The sequence below is a fragment of the Balaenoptera physalus genome (assembly GCF_965194825.1).
Source record: "Balaenoptera physalus genome assembly, chromosome: 1".
Taxonomy (NCBI): Eukaryota; Metazoa; Chordata; class Mammalia; order Artiodactyla; family Balaenopteridae; genus Balaenoptera; species Balaenoptera physalus.
In genome coordinates this window covers 164149317-164167123 of record NC_138882.1, presented here as the reverse complement: position 1 = coordinate 164167123, position 17807 = coordinate 164149317, and the positions used below count along the sequence as shown (strand labels likewise).

Sequence of the window (17807 nt, the reverse complement as noted above, 5' to 3'; positions counted from 1 at the left end):
TTCGTGCAAAGAGCCCCAGATGGACTACTTGTAATCCTGCCTCTCAGCCTTTCTCCCCGCTGCCCACTATCCACTCATCTGGGCTCTCACGATGCCTTCCACTGGACACAAGGAGAAACTGAGTCCAAGTTCTCCTGCCACTAGCTCCCTTATGGGGGAACTGCTCTGCCCACAGACCCCGCAAATCAGTTCTGGTCTGGCCATCGATGAATGGACCATGGGCTCCCACCAAAAGCTAATCATATTCTTTCTCCTGAGAACTGGATTAAGAGACACAGAAGGGAATTGTCAGTCGCTGGTGAGCCTGGATACAGAGTTGGAGAGGCAGCTACTTTGTGTTGGGAAACCATGAATGTCTGAAGAGAAATTAAAGAAGAGAGCACAGATGTGAATGTTGCCAAAGGGATGAGAACCCGCAGGCCCAGAGATGAGAGGACACAGGCCCCACTGACAGCTCCAGTTCTCCTGAGGCCCAGACATTCTTGAATTTCCATCTTTAGGGTCCCTTGTAATCTGCTCACCCCTTTCTCTGAACTAGCTCAAGTGCGTCTCTGTTCCACGTAACCTAGAACAAGGCCCTCAGCCCCAAGAAGGATGCTGAGCTTCCCTCACTGTGCGAGCTCCCTCAGGCCTCTTCTCCCCCTTTCCCCTCACCCCAGCCCTATCTCAGCTTAGGGAAGAGAAGGAGCCCTCTGTATGGTCACACCTTTTATTCACTGTCAGTGAAAAAAAAAATACACCACACAGCACAGGGTCGAACACCGAGGACATTCACTGCAGGCACAGCCTGGAGAAGCACATCTGAAGGGGAGAGGGGGCCACGCTGGAGAATGAGCTGGGAGGCCCCCCTTCTGCCACCCAGCCCCCCTGCTTCTCCAGGCCTCCACACTCCTGCAGCCTCCAACAAAGCAGGAAGGGCCATACACCCTGGGAGGCCCAATCCTGCCCCCAACACTCTGGCAAAGGTAAAAGAAAACGTTGAAAAGTTCAGAAAAAAAAAAATTCCATATTTTTCTGAGACTTTTCAATTGCATATTTGAATTATTTGTTTTTCAAAACTGATGAATAAAATATGTAAGAAATGTATTCATGCCCCCACAGTGATCTCTAAGGTCAGCACAAAGCCTCACCCAGGGTGGATCTTCAGGAAATATTTGTTGCTTTAGTAAATTTTTGTGTAAAAATATTTAGTGTCAGCTTTCTACCCTGCCCAGATTCTTCTCTTCTTCTCTCTCTTTCCCTTCTCTCCCCTCTCCTCCTTCTCTCTCTTTGCAGCAGGATGAATTTCTACCTCTAGGGACTCTGCCATTATCAGGAAAAGATTCAGTGCCTTTGCTTATGGGCTTCCTTTTTCTTAACTTTTGATTTAAACGTAAGTCATATAATCTTGAGTACAGCTCAAAAGACTACAGTGGCCATCTGAAGTTGCCCTTGGTGGTGACTTTTAGAGATAAGAAATAAGGGCCCGCCTTCAATTAGCCCAAAAGGATGAATGAAGACAGAATACAGTTAGAAGGCAGATTTGGGGACCTTGTCATTCACAGAGTTGCTGCAAGAAGATACAGAACTTCAAAAGAGAGTTTGGATATTTCAGCATTTTAACTGTATATTTTTGCGTCTAGGCGAGTCATACTTCAGTCTCTGCTAACCCTGTGCTCTGTGGCAAGTCCCTCTTAGCTGGGGCAGGGATGGGAGGCCTGCCTCTCTTCTCAAGGCAGGGCCGGTGCTCTACCACAGGAATTCCCAAGCACACAGTCCCTGGGGACATCCAGGAGCAAGTGGGAGCAAGGTCTGGCCCGCCTGTGGCTCTTTCCATCAGCAAGATGGTGGTCCCAGTTCCCAGCCTGGCACTATGTGTTCACACTGCTGGGATGTCTGAGAATCTTTGGCCTGACCAAATATCACCCATGGGTATATGTCCAGAAGCTTGGAGTGATCTCACATGCCTTCATGGGTAGGACTTGCCCACCATCTAGGAAAAAACAAAACAGTTCTCTCAGGGAGGAAGATAATAAAGACAGTGAAAGAGGCTTCCCGGGTTGAGTCAGAGGTCTCCTAGGACAGCACTGACCTGTTAGCAGGGCTGCCCAGAAACAGAAAATAAGACGCTTGAAAATGTGGGGACTTCAGTCAAGCTCCTATTTCTTTATGGAAGACCACAGCCTCAGAAACTTCTTAGCAGGAAGCTTGTAAAAGACCAAAACCAACTTAGCTTGTCCTACAGTCAACCTCTGTACAACTCAGAGTCAGAGGAATGAGCAGGGAAGACACTCTGAAGGGAAGAAACCCTCGTAGAGCCCTGGGTTCAAGTCTTGACACTGAGCCACCTCCTGACTGTGCTCTTGCACAAGGAACTCTACTCTGTGCCTCAGCTTCTACATCTGGAGAAATGGAATGAAAAATCCTATTTCCCTAGGCTGTGAGGATAGAATGAGAGGGGTCAATTCAAGCCTTCGAAAGCCATGAAGTTCTGTGTGATTGTGAGTTAGGTTAGAGTCAACGTTGGGGGGATAGGAACCCCACTTTGTAAAAAGCCTTCCACTGGAAGTCTCAGCTGAGCTGGGCTGTTGAGTCCCTATGTATCTCTGGTGCTGACTGACAGCACAAGACACACTTAATGGCCAGCTCCTGAGAGCAATGAAACATCCCTTGAGACATTACTGGATAAAAACTTGCTGGTTACTGCCCAAGGATGTGAATTCCCCAGTCTTACCATGTGGCTGGTCATTGGCAGGATAAAAAGAGGGTGGCAACCCAGCAGACTTGCCACCCCTAAGGGCAGCAAGAAGGAAAGTCTAATAGAATTTGAGACCACAGGTCAGCATCCCCAAGAGTTCCACCTGCAGAGACGGAGGACAGGTGAGCACTCAAAAGTAAGAGATATGCTGCATCTCTTTCCTGAAGATACAATCCCGCACCACCCAACCCAGCAATCATTCCCTGCTCCCACCCTGGGCTGACAGCACCTGTGTACTAGACTATTTTCACCAGCAGTTCAAGAGAAAATCCACTGTCACTGCACATTGAAGCTAATTTCTGATTACAAGCACAGGAGAAAGTAAAGTGAAAGACTTGATGAAGAAGCAAGATTAATTTTCTGGCAGTCAAAGCATGCAGCTGTATAGCTCATGGATCCAAAATTGGAAAGCAGACATTGGAAAGCAAAGCCAGTGCACTTGGAAGATGATAAATTACCTGGTGGACTTAGGATTTGGGGTTAGAAAAAGCCTTTCAATGGAGCATGCCCAGCACATTTTTAGGCATTTGGTCCATAAATGCAGCCTGGCAGCCAAAACAGCGGCCGGCTGGTCCTCTTCTTCTAGCTCTGTCTGCTTCTGTAGCAGTGAAAGAATAAGCCCATCCTTAAACTAGACCAAATCCAGATGTGGGAACTACACTTGTCTCACTCTTGGCAAACCTTGTGTTCTCTGTTTCTGAAGTCAGCACCTAACCAGAATAAGTGCACAGTAGAGACTTGCTCACTGAATTGAAAAAGATCATTAAAAAGGAAGCAGCAGCAACTGCTGACTGTGACAGCTCAGGACTTAGCCTGATAAGAAAAAGTGTCATCTGGTAAGTTGGGTGATATTTTCTCTCTTTTTTTCTCAGTTCTTTTTTCTCCCTGAAAATTAGCATTTTCTGTATTCATTTAATCATTTTACAAGAAACCAAGTAATATAAAGTATGTTTTAATATCCTTGACTAATAAAATGATTTTAGCTCTTTTAAAGGGTACTAAAAATATAAGTATTACATAAATTTCAATTTTTCTTAAAATTCCCCCTGACACGGTTCCTAGACTTCCAAACACTTTTCATTTCATCCTTCTGCAGCTCTGTGTGGCGCTGAGCAGAAAGATTTAATAGTTCCTCTCAAACTAACCAGCCTCACCGCACCCTCGGCTCACCTGTGCTCAACATCCCTGTCTGAGACCCTGACCACTAACTACCCTACGAGCTGCCGGAGGGCACAGAATGAGTCTTGTAAACTACCATAGCCTTAGCACCTAGAGGTGCCTGGCACTGAACAGGTGCTCAATAAATGTTAGCTGAAGAAAGGACTGAATGAACACTCCAAAGGCTGGGGCCAGAAGGGCCAGGTAGACATGTGGGGGCAGGACACAGACCACCTTTAAGGGATCTGGGTCCTCAGCAAAGGACAGACCCAATTTGGCCCTTTAACCAGGGTCTGTGGAACCACATCCTATAAAGCACAATCCCAGGAAGAACAGAATTTCAAAGCAGAACCCAGCCCCCCTCCTTCACCCTGCACCTTGGGGCAAAAACCAACTCCCCTATGCCCAGTGGATGTTGATTCTGGGCCAAGACTGGGGCTGGGGCTAGACCATAGGGTACCTGAGGATCTGTCTCTATTCCAGAGTCAGGTGGTCCCTCAAGAATCTTGACTGAGGGGAGCAAGGACTTGGGCAGAGGGGTAGGTGGGCCAGAGAGTGAGGCTGGAGTCCCCCTCCCCTTGGGGAAGGGCCAGCCAGAGGTCACTGGGTTGGGAGGTGGCCACGCCCCTCCTGGCCAGGGGCCCTGCCCCTCACCAGCCTCTACTTCTGCATGTCACACTGCAGCAGCAGCACAATGGACGGGTCACTCTTGGCCGCCTCCTTGAACTCCTCCAGTGTAATCTGGTCGTCCTTATCCTGGTCCATCTTCTTGAAGATCTTGTCCACACGCTGCTGGGGCGTGAGCCCGTCCTGGTTCATGCGCATCATGATCACAGTGCCCACCATCTTGTAGATAGCCTGGTGGGGCAAGGAGGGAGGGGTGAACACTCACAATGGGGAGGGAGGATTGGGGGTGAACGAAAGGGCCTGGGGGTGGGCATGGAGAACACTGGGAGATGTGAGGATACTGGAAGGTGATAAATGGTCATTAAGACTGGATATTTAATGAGCATCTCACACCAAACATGTCTACTACCCAACTCTTCACCTCCAACCTGCTCCTGCCCCAGCATGCCCTGTCTCAGTGAACAGCAAATTCATTCTTCTAGATGTTCAGATCAAAAACCTTGATGCTGGGCTTCCCTGGTGGCGCAGTGGTTGAGAATCTGCCTGCCAATGCAGGGGACACGGGTTCGAGCCCTGGTCTGGGAAGATCCCACATGCCGCGGAGCAACTAGGCCCGTGAGCCACAACTACTTACTGAGCCTGCGCGTCTGGAGCCTGTGCTCCGCAACAAGAGAGGCCACGATTGTGAGAGGCCCGCGCACCACAATGAAGAGTGGCCCCCGCTTGCCGCAACTAGAGAAAGCCCTCGCACAGAAACGTAGACCCAACACAGCCAAAAATAAATAAATAAATAAAATATTTTAAAAACCTTGATGCCATTCTCGACGCTCCTTTTCTCACACCCATATCCAATCTTTCAGCAAATCTTGTCAGCCTTAATTTTGTAATAGGTCCAATAACCAGCCACTGCCTACTACCTCCACTGCTCCATGGTTGTTGCCTCCATCCCCTCCTGACCGGACTGCTGTGGAAGTCTCCAAACTGGTCTCCCTACTTCTGCTGCCCTCCCACCCCCTATTCCACACAGAGAATAGAGAGAGCCCTTAAGGGCCTCCCATCTCACTCAGAAGAAAGTCAAGTCTCTACCCCAGACTATGATGCTAAGAGACGGACTCCTGGCTACCTATCTGACCCCCTTCCTACCACTCTCCCCTTGCTAACTTCTCTCCCACCACCCTGGCCTCCTGGCCACTCCTTGAACACTGAAAACACAGTCTAACCTCAGGGTCTTTGCATTTATTGTTCCCCATGCACAGATCACTCTTCCCCCAGACACCTATGTGGTTAGCTCCCTCACCTTATCCAGGTCGCTGCTCACCTTTCACCTTACACAAAATTGCTTTTCCTCCATCGCTCTCTCTCCTCACGTTGCTTTGCTTACCTTCTTCATAACACTTACTGCCTGACACAGCATAAGTTTTGTTGTTGTTAAATTTTCTCACTAGAAGGAATGTCCCATGAAACCAAGAACTTTGAACAGTGCCTGGCACGTGGCAGGCACTCAATATACATTTGTTGAAATAATAATGAGTTAAGAACTTAGACTCTGGAGTCAGACTCCTTAGACTGGAATCATGAACCGCCACTTGATTCATCTCCTCACCCGTAAAATGGGATTTCTAACAGTACCTACCTCCTGGAGTTGTTGGGTAAAGCACTATAGCACAAGACCTGTCCCACACTGAGCGCCCAACCAATGCTACCCACTGGATCCTGGGAGGAGGGAGGAGGGGGGTGGTGGGGTGTCCCGAGGTGGCTCCCGAGGCCTGAGTGGAGGGTGGCTGGAGAGGGCGGTGCCAGAGAAGGGCCCCCGCAGCGAAGACAGGTAGCGCGTCACCCCAGCACACCCCGCTCTCTGGGATCCGCCCCAGCGCACCTCGATGATCTCCAGCATCTCGAGGCGCGTGATGCGCCCGTCGCCGTCCAGGTCGTACATCTCAAAGGCCCAGTTGAGTTTCTGCTCGAAGCTGCCGCGGGAGGTGACCGAAAGGGCGCAGATGAACTCCCGGAAGTCGATGGTGCCGTCGCCGTTCTTGTCGAAGGTGCGGAAAGCGTGCTGCGCAAACTTGGAGGCGTCGCCGTAGGGGAAGAACTGAGGCGGGGACGCTGGAGTTGCAGCATAGCAACGGCCTCGCGCTCCCGGCCCGCCCCCGCCCCGCAGAGTGCCTGGCCCCGCCCCCGCCCGTCCGGCCCGCCCCCCGGAGTGCCTGGCTCCGCCTACCTTGATGTAGAGCTGCTGGAACTCCTCCAGGTTGAGGATGCCGCTGGGGCAGTCCTTCAGGAAGCCCTTGTACCACTGCTTCAGCTCCTGCTCACTGAACTCGGTGTTTTGAACCAGGTCTTCCAGCACCTCTGGGGCCAGCTTGCTGTTGGTCTTCCCCATGGCAGGGCCTGAGGGGACAGGGAGCTCCCTCAGTTTGGTCCAGGGCAAGGCCCTCACCTCAGCAGCCTTCCCCCAGGTCTCTGTAGGACAAGGCTCCCTTTCTCCACCACAGTGCCCTCCCATAACAAACTCCACATCCCCACAGCCAGGACCCCTCCTTCCATAGCAGGGTGGGTCCCCCTCCTCTCACCACCACCCTGGACAACCCCCAACTCCTACAGCTGGGCTGTGTCCTTTCACCACACCTCTTCCCATAGGATCTCCTACCTCCCCCCCCCCCCCCTACACACAACTGGGCTGGGGGCTTCCCCTCATTACAGGGCCTCCTCTGTCTACAGCAGGCCCCGCCCCTCTCCTCACAGCAGGGTTCCTCCCCTGGAAACCAGGATCTCTAGCCTTCCAGGTCTCAGCGCTCCTCCTTCTCACTGACCAGTCTGCATGCTACAATCTTCATCCTCTCCTCTCCTCTTTACACCTGCCATAGCTCCCTACCCCCGTAGGAGAGAGTCTTAATCCTCTCCTTGCTATTCAGAGCTTTCCGCGCTCAGCCCCTACCCACCTCTGCAGTCTCCTCTCCTACCAGGCAGGTTCCTCACATGCTCCCCCTGCATGTCTCCCAAGTTCTTCCTCAAGGCCTTCCAGGCCACCCCAGCAAGAAACTTCTCTTCCTCCTTCCTCTGTACAAATAGAAGTCCTAGCTGGTAGCACTGATGACGCTGATTGCATTCTCCTTTTCATTAGTTCATTCATTCCCTGAGCATTTATTGAGGTTGACTGTGTGCTAGGCCCTGTGCCGATGATGGGGATAAAGTCGACAGGAGCCAACCTTCACTAACTCATAATTGGGTCAAAGAGGTAGACGGCTGACTGTAAAGGGCCTTCAATCTACGCCAAGGAGTTTGGCCTTTACCCATGGGGGACAGAAGCTCCTGGGGTTTTAAAGCAAGGGTTAAGAGGACCGCATTCATTCCACAAACACTTATAGATTACTTACAATATGGTGCTGGGGACCCAGAGAGAAGGAATGTGTTTTAGGGTTTTTCCTTTGGCTACAGTGTGCAAGATGACCTGGGTGGGGGAAGGAGGGAGAGCAGAGAGGTCCTGCTGCAGAGTTCAGGTGAGAGACGATGACACTAGGGTAGGGGTGGTGGAGGGATGTGGATGGACTGAGAGATGTTAGGAGGGGGCCTTGGCAGGACTCGGGGACTGACTGGATGCGGGGGTGAGAGGGACAAAGGAATTGCGGCAAATGCTCAGATTTGGGGCTGAATAGATAGAGGTGGTGTTGCTGAGAAACAGGTTTGGAGAGGATGAAAAGTCAGTCCCCAGTGGGAACATGAGCCCCTCAAGTAGCCTGTGCCCAAGGAATTTTTTGCAGAGGGAGGTACAGGTCCTCCCCATGAAGCCTGGCTAGAGTGAGGCCCCCACCAGACCCGGAAGGCTGAGTGGACATTCAGGAATGTCCCACTAGAGCCCAAGTTTCCCAGGACATGGCCTGGGAGGTGAATTTGACCTGCCTGGAGTCTCTTTGGAAGGGTGCCAGACTCCAACCGCAGGGTAGCTTGTCATGAAGACACTCTGGAAAAGGAAGCCCTCAGGCTGGCAGAAGGAATTCTACTTCCACAGCCCAGTGCATGCCACTGTGTCTTCTACTCCTTACTGCTGGGAGTGCCCTGGACAACTAGATCTGAGATCGGTCAGGTCCATGCCCCCTTCCCTTGCTGTGTGACCTCAGTGAGTTACAGGATAGCTCTGGGCCTCAGATTCCTCTACTGGACCATGAGGCAGATCAAGGAGCAGTAGGGGTAGCAACATCCTCTCCCACTTACCAACCCCAGAGAATGAGGAGTCCTATACGCTCCCAGAAGAAGGCAGGGAGAGGGAGGTGTGCCATCTTCAGGAGCCTAGGACTGTGGGGTCCAAAATGGCTGCCCTGGGGCCAGAGTCAAGGGTACATGTGGAACACGCATGGGCAGAAGGAGGCAGGCTCCATCCTCAGCTGCCCCCTCCTCCAGCCCAAAGCACACTGAGGGCTCAGGGTATAGTCAAGAAAGCTCAAGAACCCAGGGGTGGAAGCGTCTTACGGAGAAGGCAGAGCCTCTCCCTCCGCTGCTGTGGGATGTGCCTGAGTGTCTGCGTAAAGGGCTGGGAGTGGGTGGGAGCACATCAGCGTATGAGACTGCAAATCTGCCAGAGCGCACACGTCTGTGTGTGTGTGTGTGTGTGTGAGATGGCGTCTGTGTGGCTTTCACTTCCTGCCCCTTTTCTCCTCCTTCCCTGTGCTGCCTTCCTACCATTTTCTGTCTCCTGGGGCCATACCTGTTCTCAGTGCCCATTTGATCCGAGGCCCACCAAGGACTATGACTCCTCCTTCATCTCTCTTCATTCCTTCTAGTGCTCTTAGGTCAGCAGGCCAAAGCTGGTGATGCCCTTTAAGATCATCCCCTCATTTTAGTGAAAACTGGAACCCAGAGAGAGGAGAAAACTGGCTGAGTTACACCCAGGCTGAATCCATGCCACCTGCCTGGACCACCCTCTCCAAATCATGGCTACTCTTGTTTAGTACAGACTCCTACCTGCCTTCCAGGAAAACCATAGCTGTGATCTCCCCCTTGGCCTCAGTGGGACCATCTTGGTGGCTCCAGGCCACAGTATCTGATACCCAGGAAATATTGACCCTTTGTAGTGGCCCACCAGCGCTTCTGACTCAGCACATCTACAGCCAGACTCACCTCAACCTGTGATGGTCCTTCTCTCTCCATTGCCCTTCCTTCCTTCCCTCCCTCATCCCAGTGGGGAAATGCGATCATAGTTACCCTTAGTTTCCCCTCTCCCTTTTCCCTAGGTTCAACTTGCTTCCAAGTCCTATTGTTCCTTCTTTTGAAGTGTTCCTGGAACCTTCACCATGTCCTCTCTCCCCACATAGTCAGGGCCAGGGGCACAGCCAAGGGGGCTGAAACCCAGCTGGGGCACTGCTTGCCAAGCCATCCTGTGGGCTCAACTGCCTCGGAGGGAATGTGTTTCTTTCTGATTCCTCTGTTCCATGAGAATGTCTTTTCTAGTTTTGCCCAGAAGTACAATATAGGCTAGGGGTGGCCATGCCCATGGGCCCCTGAAACTCCAGAATCCTCTAGAATCTGGTGTCAAGGTGTCCACCTGTCTTGCCTCACCTCCCATTGCTCCCCTCACAACTACATACTTTCAAGTTAGTCTTCTCACAGCCAGAACCTACTTCAACTATTGCTTAGCTGTTTCCATCTTCCTTAATATCCTCTCTTCTCTTCGGGGCTGATGCAGCTATAATCAGCCTTCAGGCCTGATGAAGCCCACTTCCTTATGATCAGCCTCTCCCAGCCTGGAGAGTGAACAGTCAGAAGCATGGACTTGGCATTCTGGGCATGAGTAGACCCCGTGAGGCCATGGACTTGAGCCCCACAGGTGCGTAGACTCCAGAGCTCTCTGACCCTCACCTGCTGCTCTAGAATTCCAGAATGGAGCCTGATTTGGCAGAGACTTTTGCGTTACACTCTTGTCTGAGCCAGAAAAAGTTCTCCAGGCCTTCTGCTCCATGGCAAAGAGCTTATTCCCTCCCGATATAACCCAGTCTGTTTGGGAGCAGCTTGGACAGTGAGACAGGTACTTCTCCCCTTGTTCCTACTTGCCCTCCTGTAGCTGCCCCACACAGGTTGCCTCTCTGCCCTCTGTGGCAACACAGAACTGCTCTGCAGAGACCTAAAGGCCACATCTGGAACACAGAGATGTTCAGTGAATGTCCCTTTGTGGATTATATGCAAGGGGCAGAACCCCCTTCTTTCTCCTTGGAATGGCGTCAGGCTGTTTTGTTTATCTGTGTTCTCCTGCCATTGCTCCCACTTAGAGACAACGGAACCCAGACCCTAGGAAAGGAAGAGTTCACCCAAGGTCAAGTAGAGCCTATCAGCAGAAAGGCGAAGGCCAGAACCCACTGGGGGCATGTTCTGTTGGAGCTGTGGCCTGGCTGCACGTGGGCAGGCTCTTCTTGAGAGCTGCCCTCCAGCTGTGAAGGAGCTGGCACTGCCCCATACACAAAGCCGCTGCCCTTCTGGGCTCAGAGGCTTCTTTCAGAGGGCAGGACTCAGGGTTGTGGGCTCCAAATGGGGAGGTGGCAGGGAGGGTGGGAGGGACTGAGGGAGGCAATAAGCCCACACCCTCACCCAGCTTCAGAGGAGCTGGTGCTGAGACTGTTGCCATGGTGACAACAGCTCCCTGGTCAGGAGATTTTTCTCCTTCCTCTCCTCCCTTTGCTCTTCTCCAAGCAACGGCCATAGCAGCAAAAGCCAGGTCTTCTTCCTCTCCTTATTAGTGAGAGACAGGGAATGATAAACAAAAGGTGGGCCCTGTTGAGCACCTCCACCTTGGAGCTGCCCATGCCATGCAGGCTGATGGTCTAGGAGGGACTCCGAACTGCTGAGGAGGAGCCTGGGCCTGGAGAGTATGTGGGAAGGGGTTGGCCCGTACCCAGGCCTGGGTAAGAAGCAATGTCCTTTTGGTGAAGACTAAAGCCTCCTCTCTGAAATGTCCTAATGGTTCAGGGTAAGAGAGAAAGGGTCCTGTTTTCTCATAATCAACCACAGAACCAGAGTGCATCAGTGTTGGAAGGCTGTCCAAGATCATCTCATCAAGTCCACTCTCTGTCCTGCCCACCCTGCCCCCTGTTCCCCATCTCACGAAGGATCAGAGAGGGAAGTGACTTGGCCAAAGTCAAACAGCAACTGAGGCAAAGGCAAGATTTGAACCCCGCTCTTCTGTCCTCCAGGTTCAGGCTGCCTTAGGGAAGGAGCAATACAGTCCACACGGAGCTTTGGCACGATCCCTACTGAGACACAGGAAGATAGGAGAGAGGGAGTGGCTGGGAGCAAGAAGGCCGGAGAGGGTACGAATTAGAAAGATATTTGAGAGGTGGAATGAGAAAACTTGGTGCTTTGGCCATGAGAAGTCAGGGGAACGGAGGAGGTTTGGGACCTTGGCAGTGGTGACTGAAAGGTATGGATGGTCTGCTGGGGAATGGTGTCCCTGATTTATCTTGAAGCCAGGTGAAAGAGGCCAAACATGGGGCCTCTGCCTTGCACTGAGACCGTGGGCAGGGGTCCTGTTGAGAGAGCGTCACAAGGAGGAGAACTGGGTGGTGAGCCTCTTCCCTCCCCCAGGTATGCTGTGAGCTTTGTCACCTTGAGGGGTGGAGGTGGGGACAGTCTGAGGGGACAGTGTGAAGTGGGAGTGGGCTCTCTTTGGAGGTGGAGGCTGTCTTTTGGGGCAGGGACGTTGCGATGTGACGTGCAGTGAGCTGCCGGTGGGGCTGCGTAGGGTGTGGGTAGGGGCTATGTGTGGAAGTGGGAGGTTGCCATGGGGCTGAGCGGACTACCCACCTGCAAAGGAGGGAGGGTGATGGGTTCCTCTCTAGCACCAGCAACACCACACCCCCGTGTGTGTGTGTGCGTGTGACTGTGTATTGGGGGCCAGAGCAGTGGTTGCTCGGGGGGAAAGGAGGCAGCTCGGCCTCCTTCCCTGGGACCTGTGGGGCGTGGACTGGAGTGGGGGTCCCCTGGCCAGGGGCGAGCCTTCCACATGCTGCCGCCTATGCTGGAACCAGGGGCCAGGGAGATGAATCAGAGGGGGCAGGAGACGAGGGAATGGGAATGAAGAGTGGAGGGGGAAGGGACAAGGGCCTCCACCCGGCCTTGCCCACGTTACCTGAGGCCGTTCGCCGGGTCGCTGGATGACTCTGAGCCTCGGCGGGCCGCGGAGACTGAGACTGGCTCGCGGGCCGGCGGCCAGGTTCTCCAAGGTCCGCGCCCGAGCCGCCTCCCAGCTCTTGTATCACTATGTGTCTCTCAGAGGCGACACGATTTGCATAAGCCCCGCCTCATCCCGGGCAGATTGGGCGTTGATTGGGTCGGCCGAGGCGGAGTGGCAGGCGGGGTTTCAGGTGGGGACCTGGTGCCCAGTGAGGCCCGGCTGCAGGAGAGCGCTCCGCCCGCCCGCCCTGAGCTTCCCAGAGTAGCGAGGAAAGAGCGGAGAGCTGTACCCCCATCTGTACCCCGTCCTGAGGCTCAGACCCCGGGCCATCGTCTGAGGTTAAAAGTGTCCACGATTGAATTGGATTCGCAAAAACAACCTCATGGTTACTATGGAAACGGAAGAGCCAAAGCTGAGTCTCTAAGCCTTTCCTTCTTGGGCCCCAGCGGGGGTGGGGATGGAAAAGAGGATGAGTCACAAGATGTGACCCCCACCCCCACCCCATATCCCACCCAAAATCGGAGGAGGGCAGCGAGGAGCTGAGTTGGGGAGGGAAGAGATGAGGTGGTCAGCAGCCCACGCCTTCGCATCATCCCCTCCCCCAACACACCCACTCCCCTCAAGCCATGGCGGGTGGGCGAGGATGGCGAAGTACCCAGCCTCTACCTAGCCCCATGCTAGCCGTGGGCCCCCTACAGCCTCTAATTCCGATCCCTCCCTTCCTTATTTCTCACGGAGTCCCAGAGGCCTCCCGGAATCTCCCCCAGAAGGATCTGCCTACCTCATGAACCCCTTCATTCCCCACCCTCCCGTCTTCCCGTCGCGTAGACGAAGCCTGTCCCCAGCCGCCAGTCTCCGGCCTCTGATGTTGACACAAGCCAGAGGCAGTTTACACTGAGTGGGTCTGGAAGGTTTCAGGGCCCTGGGAACACCTCCTCCCCGCACTTGGGGGTCTCCCCAAAGCCGGGCCCGGCCGCCCCAGCTGCAGTGGCAGCTGAGAGCTTCTGACCCAAGGCAATGAGAAGGAATCCTTTTACTCCAAACTGGGGGCGAAAGGGGTGCAGATAGCCTCAGGTTGGGCCACGTGCGGGGGAGGCACTGCTAAGCATCTGACAAAAGTAGGGCGGGGCATCTGGGGATTGGTTGAATCTGAGCCCGGATGTTGAAGAGCTGGGGCGCGGGGTTGGGGGGCGGGGGAGGCGGGGCTTCTGCCAATTGAGCAATTGAGCGAGTGTTGAGGTGGGCTGCGCGATAGGGGATGAGGACCAGCTTGCCAAGAGGGGAGGCTAGGTTTCTCTGGCTGATCCCAGAAACTTCAGGGCCAGGCTCGCTGGGGAGGAGCCAGTGGAGTTCTCTCTTTTTCTTTAGGAATCGTCCCGTTCCCCCTGAAAACTGTTTTGCTGTCCATCCTCCCAGCTGCAGGCTATGTCTTCTCTCTGGGGTCCTAGCAGGATGAGAGCATACCTGGGGCACCGATTAGCAGGCACGTCCCTGGCCCCTTTGTTTGGTGATTTATGAGAGACAGGTGTTTGAAAGCCCTGACTCTGTCACGTTCTGAGCACCTGGCCCTGGGGACCCAGAGACAGGCAAAAGCTCATCCCTGCTCACAGATACCATAATCTAAGGCATGAGGAAGTGGGGAGAGGCAGCATGAGATGATGGAAGTGGTCTCTGGAACACTAAAATAAAATCCCATCTTTGCCAATGACCCCACATGTGACCATGGGCAAGACCCTTCTCTCTCTGTGCCTCCCAGTCTGTAAAATGTGGGAGCTGGTACAGGAGGCCCAGGAGAGCAGGGGAAGAGTTTCAACTAGGAGGGTGAAGAAAGATTGTTTGTCACCCTGGACAGAATTATGTGGGCATGAATCTGACTGCTCCCCTACACCTGTGAGCTTCTTAACAATAGGTAACATACAGATAGTTTACTTTGTGCCAAATGCTCTTCTAACACTTTATATGTATTGCCTAATTTATTTCTCATAAGAACTCTTCGAGGCAGGTACTTTTATCACTCCCATTTAACAGATGAGGACATTGAGGCACAGAACAGTTAAGTGACTAGCCCAAGTTCACATAGCTAGTAAAGCTGCAGAGCTGGGATCTGAACCCAAGCAGTCTGGCTCCAGAGCCCAGACTTGTTGCCAGTACACAATACCACCTCTCTTTAAGATCATTCAAGTCCTCAACGGGAGGGGCCTTGGATTGGAATATTCTTTTCTGATCCCCCAAGGCATTAAACAGACAAAGCCCAGCAGGATATATTGGTCTTGCTCTGGCTCTTTAAACCAGGTAGGACCACCCACACAGCTTTGCCCTTGACTCATCCCAGGCCCTGTGACTGTTCCTGAACTGCCAGTCATAACCCATCTTCACAAGCTTATAATACTTGAGACCCTGATCTTGATCCTGCCTCTGCCCTTTAGGTTCGATGTTTAAAGCAATAGCAACTGACATTGACTGAGTTGCTTCACTATGTCCCAGACTCTCTGTTAGGGGAAACACTGACTGAAACCGCCTGCCCTGGCCAGGCAAAGACAGTAACAATTTGCATGACTTAGTTTACGACAGGAGATCCTGGTAAGGAACGTGGAACTAATAAGCCACCACCAACCGGAAGAGTATGGGAAAGGTCAAAAGGAGAGAGGAGACGCCAGTCCACATGTCCTACCAACCTCCCAGATTCCTCCTCGCTGGAATCCATCTTGGCTGAGCGGTTGTGCGTGCCACCAGAAAGGACCCTGAGTCAGAATGATTGGCCAGAGACAACCCGGAAAATAATCCCATCACCCTAAAACCTGAGACTGTGAGCTATGTGGCAGAGCAGTCCTCCTGGATTCCCTTACCCTCCTGCTCTCCGCCTGGGCGCCCCTTCCCAATAAAGTCTCTTGCTGTGTCAGCACGTGTGTCTCCTCGGACAATTCATTTCCGAATGTGAGACAAGAGCCCACTCTCGGGCCCGGGAAGGGGTCCCCCTTCCCGTAACAACTCTGCCTAGTCCTTTATCTGCATCATCCCAGAAATGACCTCTGCCAGGGGTCATTTCTGTTGAGGCACAGGTGTTACCAATCAGAACAGATGCTGGCCTTAGTGCTAGATCAAGGACTCTGTTCTGCCAAGAGTGAACACTTTAGTTACTGGATCAAGGGGAGCAGGCAGGAGAGAAGGTAGGGAGGTAGGGACCCAAGGCTATGGCTATTTACCAATCAATTTGCAAATATTTTGATGTTTTAACAACCAGCTGTACCAGTATGTAGGGACAGAATTTCAGTGCTGGTATCATTACTTTATTTCACGGCAGTGGATGGCAGCTCAGAGATGTTAGACAACTTGCCCATTGTAACACAGCCCACTAGTGACGGAATTGGGATTCCAACCTAGGTCTGACTCCAGAGCACACAGTCTTAACCACTAACTGACCTGTATTCCTGGGAAAGGAGAGTGTCCAGAACAAGAGTTGTTGTTTCCACTGTTCTGTGGCTAAAGGCTGAGCCAGAGGAATGAGGTTTAAGTTCTGAAACTTTGTTGTGGCCTCTCTGTTCTCAGGCTTGGCAATACCTACTACGTATGTTGAGGGAGTGGGCTCTGCAGAATAAGGAGGGTGGAGCAGGCTGCAAGGAAGAAGGAACAGTGTGTCTGTGTGGGAGACCCCAAAAAGGAGGCGCAGAAGGCACTGAGCCCATCAGGGTTTCGATGAGGGCAGAAGTTCGCAGGCTGTGGCCACTTCAATTTGCTTCACCAAAATGCTAGCATTCCTCCCCTTGTTGGTCCCAAACTGTGCCTTTATGATGGATAATGCCTTCCTGACTCCCTGGGTTTCCTCAGCCTTGGCTAGTGCAGCCTGGTGTGACAGCTGGAATTCACCTTGGTTCTAGATATTTCATAGTCTTCTTAGTAGCTGGGAGAGAGTAAGATCACCAGCTTTGGGCTCTTTCGCTTTCTCTATTGGCTAAGCAGGATTTTTTTTTTTTTTTAATTTCCAAAATAGAAATCTATTAATTTTTTTTTTCTTGTTAATGCATAGTGGCTAAAAAAATAATACAGAGAGGGTGGAAGTTCCCCATACTCTCTCCCTTGAGCATTACCTGCAGGGGACCTTGTGTTTTGGCTGGCCCTGCCCTCACTCACTTTCTGCTGGAGAAGCCCTATAGTGTAGTGGGTTAAATGTATAGACCCTGGGGCCAGGCTGCCTGGGTTTGCATCCCAGCTCTATCACTTTCCAGCTGTGTGACCACAGGCAGTTTACTTTATCTCTCTATGTCTCAATTTCCTCATCTGTAAAATAGGGATAGTAATAACAGTACCTATTTCAAAGTGCTACTCTAAGGATTAAAATGAGTTAATATATGCAAAACGCTTAGAACCAATTTTGCTTTGGGGAATTAGCCCCCATTGTACACAGTCTTGGTGGGACTATCAATCCGGTGTCCTGCCTTCCCATGGACAAGTGTTGGGCATGAGATGCAGGTAAGGCTAAATAGTCTCTCTCTCTCTCTCTCCCAAGCTAATCTGAATCTTGAGTAAGGTGACTCAAAGCTGGTAGATAATTAGCTCTGATTTATTCCAGAGCAGTGCCCTGATGACACTGTACATTCATTCCTGTTCTCTGAATCCCCAGGGATCACTTTGGTACACATGTCTTCCAAGACCTACTTCTGCTTTTCCTTTGTCTCTGTGAGCCATTTCACATCCCTCCCCCCAAATTTATTTTCTTTCTTTTTTTTAAACTTAAGCTATCTAGAGGTGATTTCTGTTTGCTTGCAGAAAGTTCATATGAGTTTGTCATATTTCTCTATCGGTTATGACCCTTGGTTGCAAATGACAGAAAATCCAGCCCACAATGGGCTAAGCAAAAAAAGGATGTAGTGGCTCCAGTAAGGGAAAACCCCAGGAGTAGACTGGACTTCAGGGGTGGCTTGATTCAGGGGCTTAAACAATGTGATTAATATCTGACCTCTTTCTAGGGCTTCGCTTTGCTCACTTGTGTCAATGTCAATTTTGTTCTTGGGATCCATATAAAGGCAAGATATCTGCCATCATCTCTAGCCAACATCCTTTCAGGTGGAGTCCCACAGAAAAGAAGAGAGTTTCTCTTCCCCAGGGCAGCTAGTCAACATCCTGGGCTGG

At 52.1% G+C, this 17807-nt stretch overlaps 1 protein-coding gene across 1 annotated transcript; it reads right to left on the bottom strand.

Annotated features, from left to right (window-relative positions):
• Positions 1-695: 695 nt before the first annotated feature.
• Positions 696-12780, bottom strand: HPCAL4 (hippocalcin like 4). The gene is made up of 4 exons (XM_082460709.1): positions 12636-12780; positions 6744-6913; positions 6399-6614; positions 696-4753 (listed from the first exon to the last, which is right to left on the bottom strand). The coding sequence occupies exons 2-4, from the start codon at positions 6903-6905 to the stop codon at positions 4556-4558; spliced, it is 576 nt and encodes a 191-aa protein (XP_082316835.1). The 5' UTR covers positions 6906-6913; positions 12636-12780; the 3' UTR covers positions 696-4555.
• Between the last annotated feature and the right edge of the window lie 5027 nt (positions 12781-17807).

What these genes read in the sequence shown, in the direction of transcription:
- HPCAL4 (XM_082460709.1), bottom strand. Translation starts at nt 6,905, where the DNA reads ATGGGGAAGACCAACAGCAAGCTGGCCCCAGAGGTGCTGGAAGACCTG. An exon ending in TCCAGCAGCTCTACATCAAG is followed by an intron (nt 6,615 to 6,743) that starts GTAGGCGGAGCC and finishes TCCCCGCCTCAG; the next exon opens with TTCTTCCCCTACGGCGACGC. An exon ending in AGATGCTGGAGATCATCGAG is followed by an intron (nt 4,754 to 6,398) that starts GTGCGCTGGGGC and finishes TTGCCCCACCAG; the next exon opens with GCTATCTACAAGATGGTGGG.